The sequence below is a fragment of the Phytophthora sojae genome (genome assembly GCF_000149755.1).
Source record: "Phytophthora sojae unplaced genomic scaffold PHYSOscaffold_8, whole genome shotgun sequence".
Taxonomy (NCBI): Eukaryota; Oomycota; class Peronosporomycetes; order Peronosporales; family Peronosporaceae; genus Phytophthora; species Phytophthora sojae.
In genome coordinates this window covers 852581-880175 of record NW_009258122.1, presented here as the reverse complement: position 1 = coordinate 880175, position 27595 = coordinate 852581, and the positions used below count along the sequence as shown (strand labels likewise).

Here is a 27595-nt window from a genome sequence, read left to right as displayed (position 1 = left end):
GCGTGCCGGTGAAGGCGTGGTCGACAGGAAGTCGAGTGAAGATGGGCGTTGCCCGGATCAAGGATGTGGAGCGGCAATAATTCCGCTGAGCGGGCGTGCGTCTGAGGGCGACGCCCTGCTGCGTGCCAGCGACGGCGCGGTCGGCACGATGCCGAAGAACAAGGGGCTTTGCCCGGATGAAGATCGTGGAGTGACACGTAATCCACTGAGTGGAGGCTGCGGATCGTGCAGCTCTTCGCTGAGTACACTGGAGTTCCCCCGGAGCTAAACGAGGTGGTAACACCTGACGTCAAGACACACGCGAAATCACGGAGCTCTTCAGGGCGGACGGTGTCCATGAAGAGGAGGCAGCGCCGCAAAGCGCTGGCTGCGAGACGCAAGGCGTCTGCGATCTCACGAGTCGAGAAGGGCATGTCGAGCGGCGAGGCTCCACACGAGTGCGAGCAGCTCTATACACTCGTGAATGGAGTGACGGGCGACGTCGACGGAGGTATCAACCTCGACGACTTGCCCTCACTGTCTGCTCTCCTAGAGCTGGACGAGATGTCCTTCGCCGAACTCGGCCAAGGACATCCTTGGCCGAGTTCGGCGAAGCCTTGAAGGCTAGAGACTTGGCCGAGGTAGTGGTCATACGACCCGAAGAAGAGTTGAACTCGCCCTCGCTTCTGGATGAAGCTGTCCTGGGAGACACCAAGAAGGCGCTGAATGCGCGGAGCGGATCGGCGATCCTGAAGGACCCGTCGGATCCCTTGAATCAAGTGGTAAAGGATTACCAGGACGTGGTCTCAAAGGACCCGCCCTAGGGGCTACCTCCGGATCGAGTGTTCGACACGAAATCGATCTCGTTCCGGGAACGAAGTACTGCGTGACGAGGCAGTGGCCCTTGCCGAAGGAGCAGTGTGACGTCATTGACGCGTTCTTCCGTGCGAAGCACGAGGCGGGCATGGTGCGTGAGTAGGGCTGTTTCGTGCAGTGCTCGAAAGTGTACGAAAGTACTTTCGTGCAGTGCTCGAAAGTGTACGAAAGTACTTTCGTGCAGATTCATCAGACCTTTATTACGGAGATAGCCCATTAAGACATCAATTGCGTTTCTCTACTAAGTACGATTAAAGCTCTTGAAATTACAGGCATAACCCTACCGAAACTGGTGCACGAAACAGCCCTATGCGTGAGAGTAAGTCTCCACACTGTACGCCGACGTTCTGTGTCAGAAAGCCGAATGGCAAGTGGCGTATCGTGCATGCTTTCAACAAGCTGAATACCGCTACCATTCCGGCGCAGACGCCGATTCCTCGAAAGGATGTTCTCTAGAACAACATGACAGGATTGTACGATGTACAGTGCGCTCGACGTGGTCGATGGATATTACCAATTGCTCATGAGGACGAGCGACATTCCTCTCACTGCGGTGAGTACTCCGAGCGGCATGCTCTGGGAGTGGTTGGTGATGCCCCAAGGGCTTTCGAACGCGCCAGCGACGTTTAATCGTCTTGTGACGCAGCTCTTCAGGCCCCATCGGGCGTACGCGCAAACGTATTTCGATGACATCTTTGTCCACAGTCGTGCGGAGCACGGAGAGACTGATATGGAGAACCATGTGGAGCACCTGCGTGCTGTGCTCGAATGCATGCGTCAAAACAAGTTGTACGCCAACATTGACAAATGCATCTTCGGAGCGGAAGAGATCCCCTTCTTAGGATGCTTCAGCGGGAAGCGTGGCCTGAGGGCCGACCCGGTCAAGGTCAAGGCCATTGTTGACTGGCCGGTTCCCAAGAACCAGAAGGATCTTCGCAAGTGGCTTGGCTTGGCCAATTACTTGCACAAGTACAGCGAGAACTACGCTGAGATGGCTCGGCCACTCTCCAATCTCCTGGAGAAGGATGCGGAGTGGTGTTGGGACACCGAGCATCAAGATGCGTTTGCGGCAATTAAGGACAGTCTCCTTCATGTGCCTATTCTGGCTTTGCCAGACCCCGCTCGTCCGTTTAGTGTCGTCTGTGACGCCTCGAACTTTGCCATCGGCTGTGCCCTGCTGCAAGCAGACGCCGAGGGGCGCGAGCGCGTGGTGGCGTTCGAATCTCGCCAGCTGAAGGCTGCGGAGAAGAACTATCCTGTCCACGACAAGGAGCTACTTGCAATGAAGTATGCGCTCGTCAAGTTCAGGGTTCACCTGTTGGGCTCTCAGCCGTTCGCGATTTACACGGATCATGCGTCGTTACGCACTGCGACTCAGTCGCCTCATCTCTCGCAAAGGATGGCCCGTTGGCTATCCTTCTTCGCGGAGTACAACTTCGAGGTGAAGTACAAGCCTGGCAGGCAGAATGTCCTTGCGGACGCGCTGTCGCGCAGGCTGGATTATGAGCTGGCTCATGTAACGACCGTGACTTCGCCATTACCGGATCTGATCCGAACGGCCTATGCCAAGGACGACACTTGTGTCGCGTTGCTGAAGGCTCTGGGGGGCAAGGAGTTTCAAGACTCGGACATGGAATTGTCAGCGCGGCTGCGCGCGCGGCTACACCGTTATTCCATCGATGGGGGCATGTTGTTCTACAACACCGGCCCCGAGGATACGCCCCGCGTGGACATCCCTCGTGATGAGGATCTGAAGTATCGCATCCTCTATGAGGCACACGACACGCCGCTGGCCGGCCATCTTGGCCGTGAGAAGCCCTACAGCTCGGTGAGCACCCACTACTGGTGGCCGAAGATTTATAAGCGGACAAGCACTTATGTGCGCACGTGCGAGACGTGTCAGCGAGTGAAGCCGTCACCTCATGCTGCAGCGCCGTTGGCGAGTTTGCCTGTCCCTTCGGGCTGCTGGCAATCCATGAGTATGGACTTTGTGTTTGGCCTGCCGGCGGACGCGGCGGGCAACACAGGAGTCGTGGTCTTCGTGGACCGACTGAGCAAGATAGCTCACATTGCGGCTGTGCCGGATACCATCGATGGTAAAGGTACAGCAACGCTGTTCTTGGACCGAGTGTTTCGACAACACGGATTCCCGGAGTCGATTGTCTCGGACCGAGACCCCCGCTTCACGGGCCACTTCTGGAGCGCGGTCTTTGCGGTGCTTGGCACCAAGCTGGACATGTCTACGGCGGACCATCCGCAGACCGATGGTCAGACAGAGCGCGTGAATCGCGCGTCGTCGAGGACGTGCTCCGCAGCATTTGCGCTGAGACGCCGAAGCGCTGGAGCGCCATGCTGCCACTCGTTGAGTTTGCGTTGAACAACGCCGTGCACGCCTCGACAGGCTACACGCCGTTCTACGTGAACAGCTTGTCTCATCCCCGCGTCCCGCTGACGCCGCCACGTGGTGGCCTCGGGCTTGGTGGGGGAGGAGAAGCCGATTTAGCTGATCGGCTAGCCGATGTCAGCCCGGCTACTGTTCGTAAACAGGTTGACGCTTTCTTGTCGACGCGTCTGAGTGTCTTACGACATGTGCGTGACGCAACGGCTGAGAGCCAAGACAAGCAAAAGGAACATGCAGATGCCAGGGGCAGAGGCAATGTTGAAAGTTTTGAGGTCGGGGACCTGGTGTTGCTTAATGCGAAGAACCTACCTACACATGCAGTGTCTGCCGTCTTCAAGACGAAGTTGCGCCCGCGCTTCATCGGACCTTTCAAGGTTGTGGCCAAGAAGGGCCTTGCGTACACGCTCAATCTTCCGAAGAAGATGCGGACGCACCCCGTCTTTTACGTGGGCTTGCTCAAGCCGTACCAGGACCCGATGCAGGTGCGGATGGAGGCACAGCGAGAGCCGCAGGCGCAGGAGGCGCGGCAGTCGAAGCCTGCATGCGGGCCAGGAGGTCAAGCTGACCCTGAAGCACAGCCTGCTGACGCTGTAGCTCCCCGATCTCCCGGCCACGTTGCTCATCGCGATCGCGATAGTATCGCACCCAGTCCTCCAGGGCCCCAAGGCGGTCCCAGACCGCTCAAGGCACCTCGATCCATCGCGTCCGCTCGGCGAGCTCGTCGAGTTCGGTGGCAGTCCGGCCCAGACGTGCATCAACGTCATGGATATGATCCCGAAGGCGACCCGCCTGCTGCCGCACCACCAAGATCTCACTTTGAGTCGCAAAGGACCCCACAGCGGCCTCCACCGGCCCTGCTCGATGAGTATGGGAATCTACATTACCATGTGGAGCGCCTCCTGGCGAAGCGGCGGTGCCGGGGTCAATACCAGTATCTGGTGAACTGGCGAGGGTACCCTCACTCCGAGAACTCATGGGAGTTTGAGGTGCCCCTCCGCCAAGACTGCCCAGACGTCGTGGACGCTTTTGACCAGCTTGATCACCAGCGCCCCGAGGGCTCAAGGCCGGCACGCCGGCCGTCCCGCGCTTCCCGGCAATAAGCTGGGGAGCTGCTGGGTCAGCCACATTGCTCCAAGTCTGACCCTGAGCCACAGCGCTCACTCCCTCGCGGGAAGGAGCGGCTAGAGTGCTCGAAGGCGCGAAGCGCGCAGCGCTAAACTGGGTCTGAGGCTGGGCGAGTGCCGAGAGGCTGCGCTTGGCTCGGACCTTCGCGAAATCGAAGCGGAGCTTGCGTTCAATGCGAACATCCACTTCACTCAAGCTGGCTCAGAGAGCGTCCATGGAGCTGAGCTTTCGGCTGTGCTCGGCCCAAGACTCGAACTGAGTTTCGAACTCAATTGAGTCTTCCCCCGGGCTAAGTACCACCGGGTACGTCCGCATGGCGGGCACGGACTTCTGCTGGGCTTGCAGCCGCAGCCTCTCGCGATACTCCGCGACAGTCGTAGACTGTGGCGTGAGGAGCCGCTCTCGCAGAGACGCACGCAGTGCGAGCTCCTCCGGAGTACGGGCCGCGGGCCCAATGGTGTGCAGCGCGAGAGACTGCTCGAACGCCTGGCGACAAGCCTCCGCGGGGTCGCGAGGCCGGAAGCCGTAGTCGGCAGTGCTGGGGTTCAGCAGAGGCCGCAGCTCGGGGCGCTGGGAGCGCGTGGGAGCCATCTGCGCCGCAACCTGCTCGGACTGAGCTTGGTCCAAAGGGTTGGAGATGACGGGGCCCAGGGGCACGCCCTCACCACGAAGTGGCGAATACCGTGGCTCAGTGAGCGCGCGCAGCTCGTAGACACCGGAAGAGCGTTCAGGGAACCGGTTCGGAGTTCGCAGCGGTGGCCGCGGCTCCTCCCTCGACGGCGCAGCGCGCTCTTGGTCGCGACGGCTCGAAGAGCCAACTGGGGCCGGCGAGCCTTCTTCACAGCGTGTCGGCGGTGTGGGCGAAGCGTCGCCGCGGCTCGGTGCCGTGTGAGTGGGGACGCATCTCCTCGGTTCGGAGAACCCTCCATGGACTCGTCCACCTCGCCCTCTTCACCAAAGAGTTCCCTAGGATCCATGATCTGACGGGTTGGTGCTCGAGGAGAGCTGGGGCTTGCGCGCTGCGAGCTGCGCTTCAGGCGTTGCGCCGCGAAGTACTCGGACACCGAGACCCTGGAAGGCGTCGAGGGTGTGCGCGCGGGCGCTGGCGTTCGCGGAGGTGCGGAGGCACGCAGTGCAGCAGCACGAGAGGAGCGAGGCTCCGAGGCGGATCTCGCGAGAGGTTGTCTGCGGTCGAAAGACCAAAACGCTTTATGACTTGAAGTCATGTGAGGGCGCGTTGCGCCGAGAAGTTCTCAGAGAAGTCCACGCGATGTGGATTGACTCGTTTGAGCAGGAGGCTTGACGGAACAAGACCCGGAGGTTGACCGTTAAGCGTGAACACCCGTGTCCACGGTTTGGTGGGGGAGGGTGTAACGGGGTTACACGAGAGTTACCCGAAGGGTTACGAAGTGGGTACACACTATCTAACCTGAATCAGTAGGAGAATCAGTACATGGCTTCAGAGCCACTGATTATGCATATGACTAGGGTTCACTATGCTAGATTGTGAACCGGATACATTTACACCGTAGGCGGCTTTGCCGCAATAAAGGGAAATACATTCAGTTTGAGATTCACACAGTTAAGAGTTAAGGGTTGACTCTTGGAGTCCGTAAGGTGTACGGACTCGTACGTTCTGGTATTAGAACGGGCTATCTTAAGCTGAGACTCAGCGAGTCTGTTAAGCTTCCTCTGACGCAAAGCTACGGCAGCTCCGCTGCACCAGAGACTTCTACTGGCCGCATATGTACAAGTGGGTCCGGAAATGGGTACGCTCCTGCGAAGCGTGCCATCGCGTGAAGCCGAATCCGTCCAAGCAGGCTCCGCTTCGACCTCTCCCAGTCGCCACAGACGCATGGGTGTCTGTCAGCATGGACTTCGCCTTCGGGCTGCCCCGAGAACCTCAAGGGGTCACTGACGTGCTTGTCTTCATTGATCGGTTCAGCAAGATGCTCCATCTTGCTCCTGTTGCTGCCAGCATCACGCCGAAGCAAACCGCCGCGATCTTCGTGGACGTGGTGTACCGCCACCACGGGCTTCCGTCCTCCATCGTATCGGATCGCGACCCTCGCTTTACGTCTGCTTTCTGGCGAGAGCTTTTCCAGTTGTTGGGGACGCGGTTGTGTATGTCCACCGCGTCGCATCCGGAGACAGAAGGCCAAACTGAGCGCGTCAACCGTGTTGCTGAAGACGTACTACGCAGCTTCGCTACGTCGTTCAAGTCGTGGGGCACCTTCCTGCCCCTGGTCGAATTCGCCCTCAACAACGCTGCCCACGCATCGACCGGGCTGTCCCCGTTCTTCGTCAACTTCGGTCGCCATCCTCGCGTTCCAGTGCTCCTTGGTGCGGAGCGCTCTGAGACTCCGGCTGGTCGCGAGCTGAAGACGCGGGCGATCCCGCGTCACTCGTTCCGGATGAAGACGTTGCTGTAGACCCCGACCCAGACCAAGCTGAGCGTCGTGGCCCCGTACCCGACGCTGTCTCCGCGTTGTTACATGGCGTCACCACTCGTCGAGGCTCTAACGCTCCAGCAGTCGGAGTGCGCACACGTGCCGCCACGCGGGCGTCACACGAGAGACCACGCGCCAACCCCGAACGAGCTTCGCGCACACGTGCCGCTAGGAGGGCGGCACCTTCGGACATCGCAGCTTGGATTCGCGCACGCTGATTGACCCGATGCCACGTCGGGCCGTCGAGTATCAAGACGCGCAAGAGGCGGCGACACCTGCCGCGCCGGTTCCTGCCAACTTCGATCCACTCCCAGCGCCGCAGCCCCGAGACACTGCGGCTGTCCGCGACTTCCTGCAGAAACGTGAGTCGGTTGTGCGTTATGTACGCGACACCATCGCGGCGGCGGTGGACCGGCAAAAGGAATATGCCGATCGACGAGGGCGACGACATCTGGAGATGTTCGCCGTGGGCGATCGGGTACTGCTCTCTACGACAGGCATGTCACCAAGTTTGGTGACGAACTTGGGCGCGAACAAGCTCGCGCCCCGATTTATTGGACCTTTTAAAGTGACGAAGGTACTCGGCGACGCTTACACGCTGCAGCTCCCTACGGTACTCCGGCTGCACCCTACGTTCTACGTTGGACGATTGCGACGATACCATCCCGCCGCCATTCCCGGTGGCGCCGATGACCATGCCCAAGTCGATCAAGACGCTGCGCCATCCCAGCGTCAGCCCGAGGTTCGCGCATCTGCATTCCAGCGCGACGGTCCTGCTCCACTAGTGGACGCTGCTGGGAACCAGCGTCACATTGTCGAAGCCATTCTCAACCACGACGACCACCGAGATGCACCGCAGCGCGCACGCATGGATCGTGGCACTCGTCGCCGCGATGGAGAGATACCTTCGCACCACCGGTATCTGGTTCGATGGTTTGGCCCGATGGACGACAGCTGGGAGCCACGCGAGGTCCTACTCGCAGATGTCCCCGACTGCGTGGCGGCGTACGAGACGTCGCTTGCAGAGGGCGCGGCGGCGAGCCGTGCCTAACTCAACGAGAGCCTCGCAAGAGCGGACAGCCCAGCGGCGATGCTTGACTTCAGACAACGGACGACCTTCGGTGTTCTAGGATTCGCGGCGACCTGACCCACGGTGGAGTCACGGTACGTACCACCGCGACGGACTCGCTTCGTGCCACGCCAGCGCCGGACCAGCTGCACCAAGATCGCTCCGCTGAAACCCACGCCGCTGCTGCGGTCGCGCAGCAGCCAGCTCTTGATGACGTCCGAGACACTGCTGCGCTGCTTCAATCACTTCGCGTGCGCTGTCGGCCCGCGCCTGCCAAGTAGCGTCACGTCCGCCTCGCGAATCTCTGCAGTTCTTTTCTAGAGTTCAGATATGTGTATGTTCCAATCTTGAGTAGGGGGTGGTGTGACAGGCCACTGTCACACAGGCGCCACCCGCGTGTGCGCGGTGGCCAATCAGAGCCCACTATAGGTTTAATGGCTGGGACGGTCTCTGAGTGCCGAGACCGTCTCGGCACGTAATACCAGTTCAATTTGCCTACTACTTCCTCTTAGGGCTGTTTAGTGCACTGCACGAAAGTCACCAAAAGACCAAAAGTGCACTAAAGTCCCACAGCACTTTCGCGCACACGAACAAAAATGGTTTATTACAAGCATAGCCCAAGTCAAATGTAACACCACGCGTACGCAATTCCTGTGAGGTGGCGCATCACCACGGGCGGCGTGTACGACAACGCGACCTCCACGATACCTCATAGCTGCCTCCGGGGCGTGCGGTGTCAAGGGCGGCACCCTGGTCGGCTACCACTCGCAGTAGTTTCGTCGTCGTCTCAGCATAATTGTCATGGCCGCACCGCGCTGCTGTACTCGTTCAGCCACACGGACTACACCAATATCATGATAGCAGCCTTCATTGAGCAATCTGCGTGCAAGGCGCGTGGGGCGTCGCCCCGAGCCACCTCATGGAGCTCTTCGTCTTCATGGATGTCGTGTGTACACGAACCTGGTGCTGCTCACGTCCGTCGGCCCCGAGGCGCGCTACAAGAAGTTCGACGTCGCGCCCGACAGCGACCTGAAGGGGGCGGCGCACGTGAACAAGAAGAGCCTCGACAAGATCGTGCACAATACCGCCAAGCCCGACTTAATGCCCAAGGAGGCAGCGACGGACGAGTGCATGGACCGAAGCTCAGCCCAACCACGTTACGTTAAACTGAAGGGTATCTTGCATGTAGCTTAAAGTTGTTGTCGATGTTTCATTATAAACGCGTGAATCAGTCCAAAGCTTCACGTGTTGCAGAACGGGTGACGCGAACGAAGCCAAAGACACCAGCAGCACATCTCGCCGCCCGCGAACACGCTTCACACGACAGCCGTCGCTAATTAGTTGGCAACTTCGGAGGGCCCATCGTCGACCTCATCGGCGACTCTTTCTCCGCCCACCATTGCGGCTTCTCCGACTTCAGCATAACCACCACCACACTTAACCACGGCGGTTCCTGCCACCCCAATACCTACGCTGCTGCCAGTCATGACGACTCCTGTAACACTGACAAAGTTGAAGGTACTGCCGTACGAGGCCTCAAGTACTTGTTGTACTTCGGTCGGATCCTCATCAGCATCGCCAGCAGCGTCCTCAATTGAGCAAACGCTCGAATCATCGTCCGAGTCATCTGCATATTCATTGTCCGAGTCATTATCCATGTCGGGGTCCCGAAGCGGATCGCACTCGTTCCCCCACAGGTTCTCTTGGTCTCCAAAAACAGCTTGATGTTCAATAGCCGTGGAGCGGTCATGATGGTTGGAGTAGATGGAGGCCAACATGTGCGCCTTCTCGTTGCCGAGACTGCCTCGGCGCTTAGAGCAAATGTACCCATGAATACTCCATGCACGCTCGGCTGATGCCGAAGAGGTCGTAATCGTGAACACTCGCTCAGCAATCAAAGAGACCAGCGGGTAGTTGATAATTCCAACCCAGGCCCACCACTCCATCGGAGGCATCTTGTAGAACACAGTTTTTTTGGCGGGGGGGGCCACTTAGACTTCTCGCTCATGAAGCTAGAAAGTTGTTGTTGAATCTGATCAAACTCCAGATCTGCGAGAAGAACGAGCTGCTGGACCAGCGAAACGATATCATCTTCCGAAAACACCGTTGCCGACTTGGTATGGTCCAATAGATACGCTAGCTTCATCGAACTCTTGTGAATGAAGCGCCAGCTGGCGCGAATCCTCCTCCGAAATTGCTGCTGAACGGTTTGAGGAATGCCAGGAGTCTTGTGGTTGTAAATCGCAAGGTTCTTCAGTCGAATAAATTGTTCGAAGACAACTGAGAGCGAACACCCATCTTTCTCGAAGTGATCGATGCATTGGATGATCGGGTCCAACAAACGAAGTACGAACCCTCCCTGAATCCAAAAGGTATCCGAGTCAACGATAGCCTTGGTAGCGGCTACCTTCTTCTTATCGTAAGACTTTAGAAGCCCATCGTCTGCCATTATACGCCGTATCGCATCTTCATTGTCCAGTACATTTTGGACACAATCGCGGTGCGAGTACCAACGCGTCGCAATGGATACCGCCAGCCCACGCTGAGAACTGTCAGGGTGCGCCACGTGATCGAGGGTCAAACGTTCATTCGTGTTTGTATGCGATCGGATGAAAACAGCAAGAGCATTGGCTTGGCGAAAAATGTCACTCACAAAAGGCAGCTCCGCAACGTCTTTTACAAGGAGGTTCATCGTGTGAGCACTGCACCCAGTACAGCAAAAAACCGCTACGCCTTGCCTCCAGGATTCTCCATGCGCTCTTCATGTTCTTGGCGTTGTCCGTACTCAGTGATACCACCTCCAGATTTTCACACTGCGTTTCAATGTCATCAATCTCGACAACCACAAAGTTGGCGATGAATTCCCCTGTTTTGACAGCGTCACCCGTGCATTTGGTCGCCCACAGTATTGCGGGCATTCCGGGAATCAGGAGAGTCACATTAATCATACTCTGTCGTCTGGAATTAGACCAGCCATCCATTGATACGGCAGCATATCGTTTAGACGACACCCCTCTAATAACAAACTCCAATACTCGCTTGTACGCTCGGACCAAAAGAAAATCAGCGAGATGGTGTCTGTTTGGAAGAGGAACATCCGGGTACAACCGGCCCAGCACCTTGCGCGTGGATGGTAACTCAATTGAGCTAAACGACCAGTTAGCAAGATAGAACATCATCGCAATCTCGTCCCAAATCTCCAACGTCTCTTCATTGACCGGGGGCTCCACTGTTTCACCAATCACCACTTCATCACTGCAGCCCTGCTGTCCACCACACTCCACGCGTTCTGCAGCACCATTGTCCCTCTGCACTTCATCAACAGCTCGTTCTGCACCGCTATGCACGCGTTGAGCGTTTGCCACTTCCTCCGCTCTCTCTGCATCTGCAATCCAGGTGGCTTGAGCAACGCGGGCCTCATTTTGCTGCTCTCGGATCAGGCGCTGTCGCTTTGATGCCCCGTTAACACGTTCCCATTCTCTGCGCTTCTCAAGAGGCATTGCTGAGCACCCCTTTAGTACGTGATGCATTCGTTTTCGCCCAGGCTGCACTTTATGAAGAACGAGACCACAGTGGTTGCATTGGACATCCTTTAGCTGTCTTCGGTCATGTTCATTCACAACTGCGAACTCGCTCCAGATTGTGTGACGCGGACGTCCCGTTCGTGCCATAATCGCGGTTCTGCCGAGCAACAATTTTCACAACAGTAAGTTCTACAGGTAGCTCGTGGTGGCCAGGTCATAGAAGATGACGTACTGGTCTTGATCGCCGCCGAGCTTTAGTAAGAATGAGCCGCGATAGCGCGCGGTGGATGGCTTCTTGGGACAACAGATTGCGCACTCCTCGCAGTGCGGAATTGTTGCATGTTGCCGCTGGGATCTAAAATGTACTTAAGTGGGATTCTAAAATTACACTGGATGACCATGGTCGGACTTTCGTGCACGCGCCACACCAAATGCACGAAACACCGCTACTTCTTCTGCTGGTGAAAGCACGTAACGAGCTGCAGTTAGCCCGTTACACTACCCCTTCCTGGTTCAAAACCCGCAAGCTTTCGCATTGCTTGAAGTTAGGCAACATTTCTCCACCGCTTGAGTATTCCACCTCCTAGCCGCCGTATCTGAGCATCACTGTCGCTATCGCCTTCGTTTTTCAAGTACAATTGAGCGAAGGTCAGCTAGCTCCATAAGTCTAGCAGGTGCTAATTCCAGGGTCGATGTCCAGATGAAGCGAGCAATCTGTTGTAGCTGATTCGTCGTTGTATAACCATCCAGTAAAGTGTTCACTTCTCGATCGGCAAAGTTCTCGCGCCGCAGCTGGTCTTTCTCATACGTCGTAATTTTCAGAAGGTCGATAACAGCGTTAGCCCGAGGAGAAGGGTTGATATTAATATTCAGTTGTTTCTGCTGTTGCCCCAAGTCAACCATAGCAACCACATAACTGTCGACAGTAGATTGACAAAGTTTTTCGCTTCTACCTCGGTGACCCTTTCGCCGCTTTTAACTCCCAATCACACACTCCACATGAAAAAAGTAAAGGTTTGGTCCTGTTACAGTGTATCGAGTGAGGTCACTCAAAGCTGGCCACTTGTCGTCACACCACCGTTTGAACTGGTCCTGTTTGCATGCATATGCCCTCGAAGTGTTCTGTGGGTGAATGTTAAAAGCATTTTCGTACGTGCGGCGCACAGATTCATCTAACGCTACGCGCATGAGAGATTCTTCGGTCATGCTGCTCCTGTTTTCAGTATTGCTTCTTCAGTGCTCAAAGTTCGCCCCCTCCACTCCGAGTGGAGGGCGCGAAATGGAGTGGACCACTCCATTTCGGCCAATGTGTGTGCTGAGGACGGGGGGCAGATAACTGGCTTATTTGTACATGTGGCTAGGGCAATAACACGTCCACGACGAAGACCGCGCCCGGACCCCGGTTATAATAATAAGAGGCCAGTGTTACTAGCATCCACTTTTTCACTCCACTTATTGTCCACCTTTCGTACTTAGTAGGAACTTGGGTCCAGCTATCGGGATATTTAGTGAAGGTGACCGTGTTTGCCTCAAGATTTTGTGAAAGCAGAGTGATACTTAAAGGTGGCATCCCTTCCTTCAATCCCACACCCGGTCGCTGTCAATTAATATTCCCAGTGTATTGTCCAGCTATCAAAATTTACACTATCTCTCTCATTAAGTACGAGTGAAAAACTGGACGAACGATTTCGAGCTCGAGTTGTGGTTGATCTAGACAGACAAGAGTTCTGAGCCTTCGCTCATCGTAAACATTTTGGGTGAATAAATGGAACGTTCCCTTCCAAGAAACCAGCGTTCAAAATGATTATTTTCGTACTTAGTTGAATATGCGATTAGCCAACCAGATGCCTGAAGCAGTTCCGATAATAAGTACCGGTAATCAGATTGACATAGATGGTGGCACGGATGCCGCTGCACTTTGAGGCCGCGCGCGGGGGCGTGTGGCTCGACGGGAAGCCGTTCTTCCTCAAGGGCGCGAGCTTCTTCGGCATGGAGAGCGACATCTGCGTGCCGCACGGACTGTGGGGTGGCGACGACTCCACGACGCTGGCGGCGGTGGCGCAGCTGCTGCGCTCGAACGGCTTCAACCTCGTGCGGATTCCGCTGGCGGTGGCTGCGGCGGCCAACAACATCACGGTGGACCGCTACAAGATGGGCAACGAGACGGCGCTGCTGAAGGCGTTCGAGGGGAAGGAGCTGCGGTACTTGGACGTGCTGGACTACGTGGTGCACGAGCTAGCGCGCCACGAGCTGCTGGTGCTGCTGGACACCCACGTGATGCAGCCGGCGGGGGCCATTACTCCTCTGTGGTATGACGACGCGCAGGGGTGTCCGGAGTCTGTGGTCACCCAGATGTGGACCACGTTGGCGACGAGATACGCCGACCAGTGGAATGTTCTGGGCGGGGACTTGAACAACGAGCCTCATGGAGAAGCTACGTGGGGCTCGGGCGATGTCAGGACGGACTGGAAACTTGCAGCAATGAGGCTGGCTGAGGCGGTGCTGGCAGTGTGTCCGCGGTGGTTAATTTTCGTGGAGGGAGTGCAGACCACGAGCTGCGATGCAGGGCACGAGTTGCCGTGCTTTTGGGGCGAGAATCTGCAGGCGGCGGCTAAGCACCCTGTGAAGCTGAGTGTAGAGCATCGGCTTGTGTACTGCCCGCACACGTATGGCCCTGCTGTGTCGTGGCAACCGTACTTTAATGCAGCGGACTTCCCGAACAACATGCCGCAGGTGTGGGATACGCACTTTGGGTTTCTGAAGCAGCAGACGGAAGTTCCGTTGGTCATTGGGGAGTGGGGAGGGCGCCACGAGAACCCGAAAGATTGGAGCTGGCAGACCCGGTTTGCCGAGTACGTGCAGCAGATTGGCGTCAGTGGCGTGGTGTTCTGGTGTGTGAACCCGAACGGTGGTGACACTGACGGATTGCTACGTGCAGACTGGCGCACGCTAAATGCGGAGGCTTTTCAGCTGCTGTCACGCTTCACGGGGACACCTTTGCCGTCACAGTCGTGCTGAGCGAACAGCATCGCCTAACAATTTGAGTACAAACCAGCGATTCATGCCACCTTGCTTGCTTGCAGCTCCATATATATTCATCAAATAGTTTTCACGGCGCCTTCAGACAAGCAGTGCAACCACCAGCTACATTCGCCAGTCAGCACACCAGTCTAGCACCACCCATGCTTACTCGTCCTAATACATACCGATGGCCTACGAAAGGCATCAAAATCTCAAAGCAATATCTAAACCACTTGGTGATCAATGTCATGAGCCAGCAGCGACGACTCCGTAGCGGGCCCAGACTGGTAACGCGTCGACCCCCAAACCGTGCGGGTCGACGACGGCGGAGACAGTTTCTGGTACTTCATCCGACGCGCGCTCGTGCGGATGGCAACCAGCAGGAAGAAGAACACACCTCCAAGCAGGCCCAGCACCATGAAGTCGCCAAACGAGGCGGAGGACGCAGTCTCTGCATTGGACACCACATTGTTCGAGGTGGCAGCGATTGTCACTGGCTCGACGTGGGCCTTGCAGTCCGTGATCAGCTTCCCCTCCGTCGCCAGGGATCCGTTGCCCCAAATCTCCGTGAGCAGCGACACGGTCGGTCTCGCCTTGAGCACATTGGGCGATGTCGAGGCGTCGACCTCTGGGTCGTCGGGCGTTGCGCGCGATGCGCTGAAGAGACCAAAGTACTCTTCCGACAGGTATCCCAGCGGGAACTGGCTGTTCTTGACGAGTCCCAGGTTGTGCTCGTCGGGGTTGCCAGCCTTCCACCACTCGTCACTGTACTCGAACACGAATCCACCGACGATAACTTGCTCATCCACGCCGTCTGTGAGCTGGAAGTTGTTCTGCATGGCGAGCGTCTGCTGCGTGAGTTGATCGGCGACGTAGTTGAGCTGCATGTAGCTTCCAACTCCGTGAGAGCTGCTGTAAGGATAGCCGTATTCCGAGACCAGCAATGGTTTGCTGCCCGGCACAGCTTGGAACTTGGGAATCACGGATCCCGGATAGTCCGACTGGTAGACATTGGATCCCCACATGTCGACATCAGCCTTGAACTTCTCGCCAGCAATGAAGCTCGCGCCTCCGTCATCCACAAAGGTCGTGGTGATGATCTTCTGAGCGTTGTTATTCTCCTTGAGACCGCGGCGGACGGCGCTCGTGAGCGCGGAGAACTTGCTCCAGAAGGTCTTGTCCTGGATCACAGTGATGCTGTTCATCTCACCGCCAATGGAGTAGCCCATGACGCCCGGGTGACCGCCCGTCTCCTTGGCCATGAGGTAGTACTCGCGCACCAAGTGCTGGAACTCGGGGCTGCTCTCGAGCAGCGCCGGCTCCATGACGCTCTGGTCGATCCAGATGGAGAAGATGGTGTAGACCGGGTCCACGTTGTCGTTAAAGGCGGCGTCCAGGTAGTCCTTGTGCTGCACGTAGCTGTAGAAGTCGTACGTCTTGACGGCGTTGGCGTTCATGAGCCGCAGGTTCTGCAGGTCGCGCAGGAAGATGGTGGGTTCGCCCAGCATGTCCAGTCGTCCGGGGCGGCCGATGGGTGTGGGCGCGTAGTTGACGCCGCGCACGAAGAAATTGTGCCCGTCCTTGAGCAGCTTCCGGCTGCAGGTGGTCCACTTAGTGTTGAGGTGCTGCTGGACGTGGGTCTCCATGGTGGTGGTGGTCGTTGTTGTGGTGGCGGTCGTGGCCCGCGGTTCGATTTTCAAAGGCCGAGAGATGTGAGCTCGACGCGGCAAATTGCAGAGTGACGGAGAAGGAATCCAAGCGGAAGAGCGTGAGGTCCCTCGGGTGATCGATGGCTTCGGTGGAGGTGAATGAACCCCGCAGCGCACGCACGCACGTACGACGCTGCCGTAAGTGCTGCTTGGTGTCACAACGGTGCTAGGTTCCAAAATCTGGGACGGATGGCACGGGATAAGGTCTTATCGACATAGTGAAAATGCTAGGAAGTGCCGTGACACTCCCTCCCGACAGATGGCTGATTGTCGAGGCTACAATGGATTTGTTGCGATCTTGAAAGGATATCGTGGCTGAAGCAGGGCCTCCATCTGGTTGTCGATGCTGCTCAGACAGCGGAGCGTCCGCTCCAAGCAGAGGCGCTGCTGTAGGGAGTGCTATAACGCTATAGGGCTCGGCGTGCTTTGTTAAGCTCGAGCAGCGAGCGCGTGGAAGCTGAGGGCCTCGGTGAGGCTGACAGCCTTGCCGCGCCGCCTTTGGCGAGCGATGTATCTGTGCGCTGCTCCGTGATGACTGGAAATGCGTGCTGGCAGCGAAAGCACGTTGCGACACGAGGGTAATGGCCACCTCGCTGTGGCTATGAGAAGCATGGCTCGAAAACAGCGACTTCATCCTTTTTGTCTTGGAAAATGTATGGTCCATGTTGAAGTGCGATGACCGTGTCAAATCCGCGCCTGTGCGTAAACAGACCGCCATGCGAACGTTGTTGCCGTGCATGGATGCAGTTTCTGAGCCTGGACGCTTCCCTCGCCGCACGTATCCGAAGCCATTGCTTGGATAGTGTACCTCCACGGCGGCCTCGACGCTGCGTGCGTCGAGGAGAGCGCAGCCACCCGCGGCGATCGGATAACTCAATCGCGATCGCACGCCGTGTGCAATCGATGGGGCAGTGCACGCTGTCTCACAGGGCGTCCATTACCGCGCGGAACACCCTCCAGCACGGGGTTCGCCCGGCAAAATGCGCTGCCCGACCACCGACGCAGCCACCTCTGGCCACTTCATCCGATGAGACTTCCTCGACGCACTCTACTGCCGCTTCTGCTGCTTCTCAGGGTGGAGTAACGCTCTCTAATCGGCCAAGTCGCTGGTGACAAGCTCCAGCGCTGGACCGAATGTCACCAGCGTCGATGCCACCCCAACCGTGCGAGGCATGCACGAACGAACGAGAACCATGCTCTACGATCAATCTATTCTCGTTGAATAAATACTGCTGCTGCTGCTACTAAAGTCGGGATGCACAGTACTCGATGCATTTCAATTTGCTACAGCGTCTACGTTACTTTTGTTCAATTTTCTACTTCTACTTCTACTACTTTGTTTTCAAAATACGGACTTGGAGGGTGCAGGCCGCGCGTGGAGTAGGGCGACGCGCGCAGCCCGGCAATTTGGGGGGAGTGGCGCTCATTAACTTAGATGGTGGGTGGCGTGGCACGCACTCACTCACACGGCGCTGTGCGAGATCTCGTCGATGAAGTGCTCGAGGAAGAAGAGGTCCTCCTCGAACAGGTCCACGGGCGTGTCGGACGGCTCCATGTCGATCACAGGCGTGTCCACCATCATGTAGTCCACGGCCGCGTCCATGCCGATGCCGATGTCCAGCTCGGCGTCCATCCACGAGAACATGGCGGCGTCGTCCATGACGGTGCTGCCGCTGCCGAAGCAGTCGATGCCGCGCGGGCTGCCCGAGTTGGGCACGGGCACGACCACAGCCTTGGGGTGCGTGATGGCCTTGGGGATCGGCACGGCGGCGGGGCGCTCCATCTTGACCACCACGTCACTGCGCTTTCTGGCGTCGGCCGCCACCTTGTGCGAGCGGCGCGCGCCGCCGCTGTTCTTGGCACGCGGCGAGGCCGAGCGGCCCTGCTTGCGGCGCTGCTCCATGCGGCGCTGGTTCGTGTTGGCCTTCTGGCGGTGGTACTCGCAGAACTTGTGCAGCTCGCCGTTGCGCTTCTCCACGCGCCAGCTCCAGCACTTCTTGCTCGGGTAGCCGCACAGCAGCGGCGAGCGCTTCTGCTGCGGGTCCAGCATGGCGGGCGCCGGCTGCATGGCCAGGTGCGACACGTGCGGCGGCATGGGCTGCAGCATGCCTGCGGGCGGGTGGGGCACTGCCGAGTGCCGCGCGAACGAGGACAGCAGCTCGCCGCTCGAGTACGTCGTGGTGGAGACCATGGCGGGCGGGGGTGGGGTTTCGGTTCGGACGCAAAATCGCAAATGGCTCCAGGCGACGGCAACTTGGCACACACATAGTAACAGGCGCCCCCGAGGCCAGTGAACTGCCATAGGCGGGAGAAGTGAATTTTGACGCAGCTGCACGCGTTTGGTGCCGGAGCCGCGCGTTCGCGCACCGGTGCAAGCCGCGAAGGTTCCCGTATCATCACCACCGCCCGTCATAGACGAGGACCGTGGGACTGGACACTTAGCTGCGCAGATCGTCATCCGATAAGTAGCCCCCATTGCTGGCGTGCTGATGCTGGTGGTGGTGACCACTGAGCAAGAGGCTGCTAGAGGAGCGAGTGAGGGCGTCGAGGCCATCTCCAGGCTACAAGTTATCGCTTAGCCCGTCCAAAATACGGACTATTCAATTCTGGCTGGCTGCGTGAACCTCATAGAGCAAGATTGAAAATACAATGTGCTAGACCCTTCACAACTATGGCATACCGGTTAGATACATTTTAGTATCACTGCTATTGGAGACCAGTGATACACAGCTCGAAACGGAGGCTTCACCGGGGTGCGTTAGTGCTTTCGTCAACGGGGGTTGCTCATGAGTCATGAGCCATGAGTCAGCAGGCCCCAGTGGAGAGCACCTGAGAACATCCTGCACGAGGTAATGCTGGCAAACCCGAGAACCCGAAAGCTATCTAGGAACCAGCTGAGTTGCTGTATGTGCTCCCAGCTTTCTTGCCGGCGCTGGTCTAACGGAGCCGCCAGCCCGCTGCCGCTGGCGCGAGCTTTGCTAGCTGCAGCTGGCGATGGCGTGCTGCCTGTTGCCACTGCCTGGCGCGAGCTTGCCTCGCGTAAGTATACAGCACCGGCGCGGTGCAGCGAGACTGTCTCCGAGACACGCCGCGGCTCCAGTGGCCCGTCTGCGGTCACCCGCTCTATGTCCGAAAGGGAACCTTGAAGCGTGGCACGCACCTGGGCCAATCAGAGGCGCCCCAAATGCTACAGTACCCAAATAATGGATGTGTGCTGCTGGAAGAATGCCATGCATGTAGGTCACCACAGTACAGCGCTAGCCGACAGAAGGCAGCTAGGCCGAGCTCAGTCAAACGAAAACAAACCACCCGGTAGAGGAGTCTTTGTTCGCATGCTCGACGGCTCACACAGCGGCCCCTTGCGGTGCAATCTTCGAGTGGGCCCGGACGCTTTCCGATTGTGGGCTGCAGCGCGAATGCTTGGTTGGCATTATTACAGATAACAGTCTCGACTGACACCAGAGGGCGATGCGAGTGGTGATCTTGCAATGAGAGGAAGCACGCCCGGAAGGCATAGCCTGTGTGTCGATGTAGGTGCACGCTCTGACTGAAGCGGCGACGCCGGCGTGTGCTTTGCTGTAGGTGTGGCAATGGCCGTACATGTACATGTGTGCTGAGCTTGCTAGCTTGCTCTATCTGCGATTTGGTAGCCCAACTCGACCATTTTGGGGTATATCGGTGCAATAGTTTTTAGCGCTGCGGATTAGAAACTGCCAGAAGACTACCATCCCGTGCTCGCTCCCGCCCTGGGGGGGGGGGGGCGGTGGCCATGGACGGCATTTTCGGTCTCTGTTGCTGCTGCTGACCTCGAGCGCTTCCGCCGACGCGGGCACTCGCGCCGCGCTGAACCATGCTGGCCAAGACCTCGATGGGCTTGCGGCGGCCGCTGGCTGACTGTCCCATGCGTCGGTCGCTGACAGCATCCAATTTGGATTCCAGAGTGTCGACATCGCCGGCGCGTTAATCCAGCGCGGAAACAGCTGATCCGTGAAGCCGAGCCGCGCGTTCTCCCGGAGACGGGCGCGGAGAGCTTATTCCTGGCGCGCCGCTGGCCGCGTGGCGAACGTGTGTCGAGGCCGCCGGCGTGCGAACGCGGGCCAGTCCTCAGCACTGCTGGCAGCAGACCACCTCGGTCTCCGCCATGGCATGGCCCTGCATTGCGGACTCCGAGCTGCGCGGAGCGCGCGGGCACTGCGCGGCGAACGTGCAGAGGTCCGGGTCGAAAGTATGACCAGGAGGAGGAGGGGGACGAATCGGAAAGATACGCGATCTTGGGGCGGCACCAACTCTACACTTGGTGCTTGTGTGGCGGCCGTTACAGAGCCGCTGAAACGGCCAGCCTGGGGCCACAGGCGCGCGCGCGGAGCCGGGCCACATGGGTTAGCTCGGCCGGCAATTTTTGCGGCGCCGTCGGCAAATCGCGCTCCGCTCCGAGGCCGGGCGCCTCGCCTCGCCCGGCCTCTGCCGCGCAGTCTGCCTGCCCGGAGGTTTCGTCCCCCCTCGCGGCTGCGCGCGCTTCCTCAAGACCTCGAGACCTCAAGACCCCCTCTGGTTAACACGGGCGCCGCGCTTGCCGTGTCTCGGGCCGCAGTGCCCGCAACTGATCCCGGCGCAGTTGCCGTGACGATTTGCCGCAGTAGCAGCAAGTTGCTGCCAGGCTGGCAGTGCCAGCAGAGCTCGCGGCGGAGCATCCTTCCACACGCGAAATGAGCAGTGCGTCGATGATTGCCCGGTGCTGGGGCTGTTAGATACAGTAGGCGGTGCGCTGTGCCCCGGTGCCCATGCTGGGCTCCAGCACTGACATGCTAAGTAGCGCCTCTCGGCTAGATAGCGCCCCTCGCTGACACGCGCATGTCAACTTGTTCCATCGTTTCAGAAACTTCTGCCGGAAGGGTAGCCATGTCTGTCGAAATGTCTCGACGATCCAACAGCAGCGCTGGGGCAGCAGCCGGCATCGCGCAACTCGGCATCTCAAGCAAGGCAGGACGCCGCGGCCCGACACGCGGCAACCAAGCCGTGCGGCGCCCCGGGGCGCTTGCATCCGATGCAGTGCAGTCGACACGCAGCCTGCAATCGCGGCGTCTGTGACCGCCAGTGGCCCCAAGTTGAAGTGCTTGTGCAAATCGGCTGGCAGACTCTGAACGCACCAGTCCGGCCACACCGCTCACTTTTCCACCACATCATTCAGTCGGACTCGAGCGCTGCATCATGACACCCACTGCAGCGCCATCGCTGCAGGTTGAGCGGCGGCTGGCACTGTCCCCGAGTCTCGGGCCGAGAGTGTTTGAGCTTGTCCGTCTGGAAGTTGCCGTTCGTCACACCGAGACCCCCAAAACACGGCGGCGACGACACTACAGCGGCAGCGCGAGGTGTTCGGGTCGTGCCCACCGCTCAGCCACCAAGCCTGGTAGGTAGGGTAGCTTACCTGCCTCAAGGCTTCGTTGGGGTACAGCCCATGTAGCGTTATCTCGGTCGACACGGTGTCACGGCTAGAAACCGTAGCGGTCATTGCTGACAGCAATGCTGTTGCGGGGGCCCGACTCGCATTGCAGCGTTTGGGGGGGGGGGGGGGCGCACCTTTTCTTAACTGTTTCGATGCTAGAGGAATGTAGTATTGATCGTCGTGTGCTCTAACATGTCTAACATATTGCTGCCGACGGCAATCGGTTGAACGAGTTATTCAGTGTACTGTGAGTCACAGTGTGATGGCGTGTGGCGCGCAACTTCGCTGGTAAATTATCACTTATTGCCATCCACAGCACACACAGGGCACTTGTGGGCATACCGTAATTTAGATCTCATACTACATATAGCTGATTATTGAAGTTGTCGTGTTGCAAAGTGGACACGAGATGTACATGTACCGACGATTTTATGTTCGTATTCTGAAGTGCATCATGCAAAGTGGTATTTACCGGTACCCTTAAACACTGCTGTCTAGATCTATCTACTCCACGGCAGCTAGCGCACCCGGTTTCGACCTTGTCGATAATTAGATCGCGCTGGTTCAGCCAGTTGTAGACCTGTCGCTTTTTGGCTTTTAATTGGGCTGCCGTGAGCGAAGGGTAGAAGTAGTTGACTGTGTCGCGCATTTTCTCCTTAGTAACGACTGCGTCGTAGAACTCGATCACGCTGAGCTTGTGTTGAAAGGAGACAGCAACACGCTTAAACCGCTTCGGCAGCTTTCCTGTTCCTGTTGTGCGTGTCCGCCCTCCCTGCTGACCTGAAGAGCGGGACATCACTTTCCGCGGACTTGGCGTGCGCTCCATGGTTGTTCTCTTGCAATGACTGGCCCTCTTTTGCTGCATTTGCTCAATTTATACCCTACGTATTATGAGAACTCAACTGATGAGCTGGGTAAATGGCGCGATATCATTGGCTAATGCCTAGTATGAAGTAAGAGATCTGTCTGTAGTATGAGATCTAAATTACGGTAATGATCGAGGCATTGCTGGCATTGCCAGACGTCCATGGCGAAGCTTGGATCGTCCGATTAGGCTCGCCTCGTTTGACAACAAATATTCAAGAAGAAGCAAAAATTGGATGGGATATCTCGGTGTATGCGAGACTCGCAATTGTACAGCTCCATTGCCCGCGGGACCTGCTCAGGTGACTCATGCTGCTTGATTCACGCTGGGCAAACCGTGCAAGCTTGAGGTGGATACCGGGGCTGCAGTAACTCCTAGATACGCATCGATCGTAGCGGAGCTCAAGCTCTCTGTCGTCATTACAATATTTACTCCGTCCGAGGCAATGGACTTCAACAACTTGTACCTGTTCGTCGGCCCGCCCATGACTCGTGGCCCCCCACCGGTGCCTCTGGCATCGATTCCTCTCCTGCCGCTGGCAGCGGTTGCTCCGACACCCCCAGCATCATCGCTTCCTCCCACGTTACCTCGTCCGCCTTCATCCCGGATCAAGAACCAGCAGAAACAACGACAGCAGCTCAAGCCGTATCACCGCCTCAAGTCAGAACAGCGGTCGATGGCGAGGCCCTCTGTGCCAATGCAAAGCCAATCACAGTCCCAGATCCAAGCTCAAGCTCTACCCCAAATCAACAACGTCAGTGGTGAAGGCCAAGAGTATGACTACGGAATCACCCAAGCGAAGACGCAGGTGAACATCGACGGCGCCATCGACCTTAGCAAGAACATTGAGCCAACGTCAATCGGTTTGCGCATGAAAATGTCCGAGCTGGACCACGCGTACTTGTTGCCAATGAACGCGCGCTATTCTGGAGACCCAACGTGGACGACGGTGTTGGACATGTGCCCACAATTTCTCGTACTCGACCCAGTCACGAATGACTACTACGGTACTAGTACTAACAGCGAGCTGGGCTGGGGTTAGCTTGTAAAAGCTGTTGACCAGAAGGGCACTGCCAAGCAAAGCTAGCCTACACGTATGTATTGCATGTATAATAGAGTTGTATTCGACCTCTCGTCAGTTTTCTCTCAGCAGCGAAACCTAGTCCATTTCACCGTGTTAAGTTGGAACCACCCGGAAAAAATAATTATTCCATTGCAATTACTGTATTTGTGTACGGAAATATGTATTATTGGTTGCCGGTCGTATTGAAATTACTATTATTGAAGCCCAATTTTCAGTAAAATGTTTAACTATGCAGGAGAGGAATCGATGCCAGAGGCACCGGTGGGGGGCCACGAGTCATGGGCGGGCCGACGAACAGGTACAAGTTGTTGAAGTCCATTGCCTCGGACGGAGTAAATATTGTAATGACGACAGAGAGCTTGAGCTCCGCTACGATCGATGCGTATCTAGGAGTTACTGCAGCCCCGGTATCCACCTCAAGCTTGCACGGTTTGCCCAGCGTGAATCAAGCAGCATGAGTCACCTGAGCAGGTCCCGCGGGCAATGGAGCTGTACAATTGCGAGTCTCGCATACACCGAGATATCCCATCCAATTTTTGCTTCTTCTTGAATATTTGTTGTCAAACGAGGCGAGCCTAATCGGACGATCCAAGCTTCGCCATGGACGTCTGGCAATGCCAGCAATGCCTCGATCATTACCGTAATTTAGATCTCATACTACAGACAGATCTCTTACTTCATACTAGGCATTAGCCAATGATATCGCGCCATTTACCCAGCTCATCAGTTGAGTTCTCATAATACGTAGGGTATAAATTGAGCAAATGCAGCAAAAGAGGGCCAGTCATTGCAAGAGAACAACCATGGAGCGCACGCCAAGTCCGCGGAAAGTGATGTCCCGCTCTTCAGGTCAGCAGGGAGGGCGGACACGCACAACAGGAACAGGAAAGCTGCCGAAGCGGTTTAAGCGTGTTGCTGTCTCCTTTCAACACAAGCTCAGCGTGATCGAGTTCTACGACGCAGTCGTTACTAAGGAGAAAATGCGCGACACAGTCAACTACTTCTACCCTTCGCTCACGGCAGCCCAATTAAAAGCCAAAAAGCGACAGGTCTACAACTGGCTGAACCAGCGCGATCTAATTATCGACAAGGTCGAAACCGGGTGCGCTAGCTGCCGTGGAGTAGATAGATCTAGACAGCAGTGTTTAAGGGTACCGGTAAATACCACTTTGCATGATGCACTTCAGAATACGAACATAAAATCGTCGGTACATGTACATCTCGTGTCCACTTTGCAACACGACAACTTCAATAATCAGCTATATGTAGTATGAGATCTAAATTACGGTATGCCCACAAGTGCCCTGTGTGTGCTGTGGATGGCAATAAGTGATAATTTACCAGCGAAGTTGCGCGCCACACGCCATCACACTGTGACTCACAGTACACTGAATAACTCGTTCAACCGATTGCCGTCGGCAGCAATATGTTAGACATGTTAGAGCACACGACGATCAATACTACATTCCTCTAGCATCGAAACAGTTAAGAAAAGGTGCGCCCCCCCCCCCCCCAACGCTGCAATGCGAGTCGGGCCCCCGCAACAGCATTGCTGTCAGCAATGACCGCTACGGTTTCTAGCCGTGACACCGTGTCGACCGAGATAACGCTACATGGGCTGTACCCCAACGAAGCCTTGAGGCAGGTAAGCTACCCTACCTACCAGGCTTGGTGGCTGAGCGGTGGGCACGACCCGAACACCTCGCGCTGCCGCTGTAGTGTCGTCGCCGCCGTGTTTTGGGGGTCTCGGTGTGACGAACGGCAACTTCCAGACGGACAAGCTCAAACACTCTCGGCCCGAGACTCGGGGACAGTGCCAGCCGCCGCTCAACCTGCAGCGATGGCGCTGCAGTGGGTGTCATGATGCAGCGCTCGAGTCCGACTGAATGATGTGGTGGAAAAGTGAGCGGTGTGGCCGGACTGGTGCGTTCAGAGTCTGCCAGCCGATTTGCACAAGCACTTCAACTTGGGGCCACTGGCGGTCACAGACGCCGCGATTGCAGGCTGCGTGTCGACTGCACTGCATCGGATGCAAGCGCCCCGGGGCGCCGCACGGCTTGGTTGCCGCGTGTCGGGCCGCGGCGTCCTGCCTTGCTTGAGATGCCGAGTTGCGCGATGCCGGCTGCTGCCCCAGCGCTGCTGTTGGATCGTCGAGACATTTCGACAGACATGGCTACCCTTCCGGCAGAAGTTTCTGAAACGATGGAACAAGTTGACATGCGCGTGTCAGCGAGGGGCGCTATCTAGCCGAGAGGCGCTACTTAGCATGTCAGTGCTGGAGCCCAGCATGGGCACCGGGGCACAGCGCACCGCCTACTGTATCTAACAGCCCCAGCACCGGGCAATCATCGACGCACTGCTCATTTCGCGTGTGGAAGGATGCTCCGCCGCGAGCTCTGCTGGCACTGCCAGCCTGGCAGCAACTTGCTGCTACTGCGGCAAATCGTCACGGCAACTGCGCCGGGATCAGTTGCGGGCACTGCGGCCCGAGACACGGCAAGCGCGGCGCCCGTGTTAACCAGAGGGGGTCTTGAGGTCTCGAGGTCTTGAGGAAGCGCGCGCAGCCGCGAGGGGGGACGAAACCTCCGGGCAGGCAGACTGCGCGGCAGAGGCCGGGCGAGGCGAGGCGCCCGGCCTCGGAGCGGAGCGCGATTTGCCGACGGCGCCGCAAAAATTGCCGGCCGAGCTAACCCATGTGGCCCGGCTCCGCGCGCGCGCCTGTGGCCCCAGGCTGGCCGTTTCAGCGGCTCTGTAACGGCCGCCACACAAGCACCAAGTGTAGAGTTGGTGCCGCCCCAAGATCGCGTATCTTTCCGATTCGTCCCCCTCCTCCTCCTGGTCATACTTTCGACCCGGACCTCTGCACGTTCGCCGCGCAGTGCCCGCGCGCTCCGCGCAGCTCGGAGTCCGCAATGCAGGGCCATGCCATGGCGGAGACCGAGGTGGTCTGCTGCCAGCAGTGCTGAGGACTGGCCCGCGTTCGCACGCCGGCGGCCTCGACACACGTTCGCCACGCGGCCAGCGGCGCGCCAGGAATAAGCTCTCCGCGCCCGTCTCCGGGAGAACGCGCGGCTCGGCTTCACGGATCAGCTGTTTCCGCGCTGGATTAACGCGCCGGCGATGTCGACACTCTGGAATCCAAATTGGATGCTGTCAGCGACCGACGCATGGGACAGTCAGCCAGCGGCCGCCGCAAGCCCATCGAGGTCTTGGCCAGCATGGTTCAGCGCGGCGCGAGTGCCCGCGTCGGCGGAAGCGCTCGAGGTCAGCAGCAGCAACAGAGACCGAAAATGCCGTCCATGGCCACCGCCCCCCCCCCCCCCCCCAGGGCGGGAGCGAGCACGGGATGGTAGTCTTCTGGCAGTTTCTAATCCGCAGCGCTAAAAACTATTGCACCGATATACCCCAAAATGGTCGAGTTGGGCTACCAAATCGCAGATAGAGCAAGCTAGCAAGCTCAGCACACATGTACATGTACGGCCATTGCCACACCTACAGCAAAGCACACGCCGGCGTCGCCGCTTCAGTCAGAGCGTGCACCTACATCGACACACAGGCTATGCCTTCCGGGCGTGCTTCCTCTCATTGCAAGATCACCACTCGCATCGCCCTCTGGTGTCAGTCGAGACTGTTATCTGTAATAATGCCAACCAAGCATTCGCGCTGCAGCCCACAATCGGAAAGCGTCCGGGCCCACTCGAAGATTGCACCGCAAGGGGCCGCTGTGTGAGCCGTCGAGCATGCGAACAAAGACTCCTCTACCGGGTGGTTTGTTTTCGTTTGACTGAGCTCGGCCTAGCTGCCTTCTGTCGGCTAGCGCTGTACTGTGGTGACCTACATGCATGGCATTCTTCCAGCAGCACACATCCATTATTTGGGTACTGTAGCATTTGGGGCGCCTCTGATTGGCCCAGGTGCGTGCCACGCTTCAAGGTTCCCTTTCGGACATAGAGCGGGTGACCGCAGACGGGCCACTGGAGCCGCGGCGTGTCTCGGAGACAGTCTCGCTGCACCGCGCCGGTGCTGTATACTTACGCGAGGCAAGCTCG

At 57.6% G+C, this 27595-nt stretch overlaps 11 protein-coding genes across 11 annotated transcripts; 3 read left to right on the top strand and 8 right to left on the bottom strand.

Moving 5' to 3' along the window:
- Nucleotides 1–4582: 4582 nt before the first annotated feature.
- On the bottom strand, nt 4583–5358 carry PHYSODRAFT_261809 (hypothetical protein; the record flags this gene model as incomplete). The annotated part of the gene is made up of 2 exons (XM_009535076.1): nt 4583–5217; nt 5304–5358. The coding sequence occupies 2 exons, from the start codon at nt 5356–5358 to the stop codon at nt 4583–4585; spliced, it is 690 nt and encodes a 229-aa protein (XP_009533371.1).
- Nucleotides 5359–8848: 3490 nt separating this feature from the next.
- Nucleotides 8849–9094, top strand: PHYSODRAFT_519360 (hypothetical protein; the record flags this gene model as incomplete). Its single annotated transcript, XM_009535075.1, has 1 exon — nt 8849–9094. A coding segment is annotated over one exon (246 nt), but the record flags the coding sequence as incomplete, so codon positions are not given.
- A 560-nt stretch (nt 9095–9654) lies between these two features.
- PHYSODRAFT_410946 (hypothetical protein) lies at nt 9655–9849 on the bottom strand (the record flags this gene model as incomplete). The annotated part of the gene is made up of 1 exon (XM_009535074.1): nt 9655–9849. A coding segment is annotated over one exon (195 nt), but the record flags the coding sequence as incomplete, so codon positions are not given.
- A 101-nt stretch (nt 9850–9950) lies between these two features.
- PHYSODRAFT_409230 (hypothetical protein) lies at nt 9951–10106 on the bottom strand (the record flags this gene model as incomplete). Its single annotated transcript, XM_009535073.1, has 1 exon — nt 9951–10106. A coding segment is annotated over one exon (156 nt), but the record flags the coding sequence as incomplete, so codon positions are not given.
- A 607-nt stretch (nt 10107–10713) lies between these two features.
- PHYSODRAFT_408156 (hypothetical protein) lies at nt 10714–10959 on the bottom strand (the record flags this gene model as incomplete). Its single annotated transcript, XM_009535072.1, has 1 exon — nt 10714–10959. A coding segment is annotated over one exon (246 nt), but the record flags the coding sequence as incomplete, so codon positions are not given.
- Nucleotides 10960–12036: 1077 nt separating this feature from the next.
- PHYSODRAFT_518883 (hypothetical protein) lies at nt 12037–12612 on the bottom strand (the record flags this gene model as incomplete). The annotated part of the gene is made up of 2 exons (XM_009535071.1): nt 12037–12377; nt 12405–12612. The coding sequence occupies 2 exons, from the start codon at nt 12610–12612 to the stop codon at nt 12037–12039; spliced, it is 549 nt and encodes a 182-aa protein (XP_009533366.1).
- A 717-nt stretch (nt 12613–13329) lies between these two features.
- On the top strand, nt 13330–14442 carry PHYSODRAFT_304443 (cellulase-8, endo-1,4-beta-glucanase; the record flags this gene model as incomplete). Its single annotated transcript, XM_009535070.1, has 1 exon — nt 13330–14442. One exon carries the CDS (start codon nt 13330–13332, stop codon nt 14440–14442), a length of 1113 nt encoding a protein of 370 aa, XP_009533365.1.
- A 227-nt stretch (nt 14443–14669) lies between these two features.
- On the bottom strand, nt 14670–16091 carry PHYSODRAFT_304442 (hypothetical protein; the record flags this gene model as incomplete). Its single annotated transcript, XM_009535069.1, has 1 exon — nt 14670–16091. One exon carries the CDS (start codon nt 16089–16091, stop codon nt 14670–14672), a length of 1422 nt encoding a protein of 473 aa, XP_009533364.1.
- Nucleotides 16092–17616: 1525 nt separating this feature from the next.
- Nucleotides 17617–18368, bottom strand: PHYSODRAFT_563565 (hypothetical protein; the record flags this gene model as incomplete). Its single annotated transcript, XM_009535068.1, has 1 exon — nt 17617–18368. Exon 1 carries the CDS (start codon nt 18343–18345, stop codon nt 17617–17619), a length of 729 nt encoding a protein of 242 aa, XP_009533363.1. The 5' UTR covers nt 18346–18368.
- Nucleotides 18369–20258: 1890 nt separating this feature from the next.
- Nucleotides 20259–22423, bottom strand: PHYSODRAFT_337404 (hypothetical protein; the record flags this gene model as incomplete). Its single annotated transcript, XM_009535067.1, has 4 exons — nt 20259–20424; nt 20474–20631; nt 20690–20846; nt 22125–22423. The coding sequence occupies 4 exons, from the start codon at nt 22421–22423 to the stop codon at nt 20259–20261; spliced, it is 780 nt and encodes a 259-aa protein (XP_009533362.1).
- Nucleotides 22424–24349: 1926 nt separating this feature from the next.
- Nucleotides 24350–26512, top strand: PHYSODRAFT_337402 (hypothetical protein; the record flags this gene model as incomplete). The annotated part of the gene is made up of 4 exons (XM_009535066.1): nt 24350–24637; nt 25959–26081; nt 26140–26297; nt 26347–26512. 4 exons carry the CDS (start codon nt 24350–24352, stop codon nt 26510–26512), a joined length of 735 nt encoding a protein of 244 aa, XP_009533361.1.
- Nucleotides 26513–27595: the final 1083 nt, after the last annotated feature.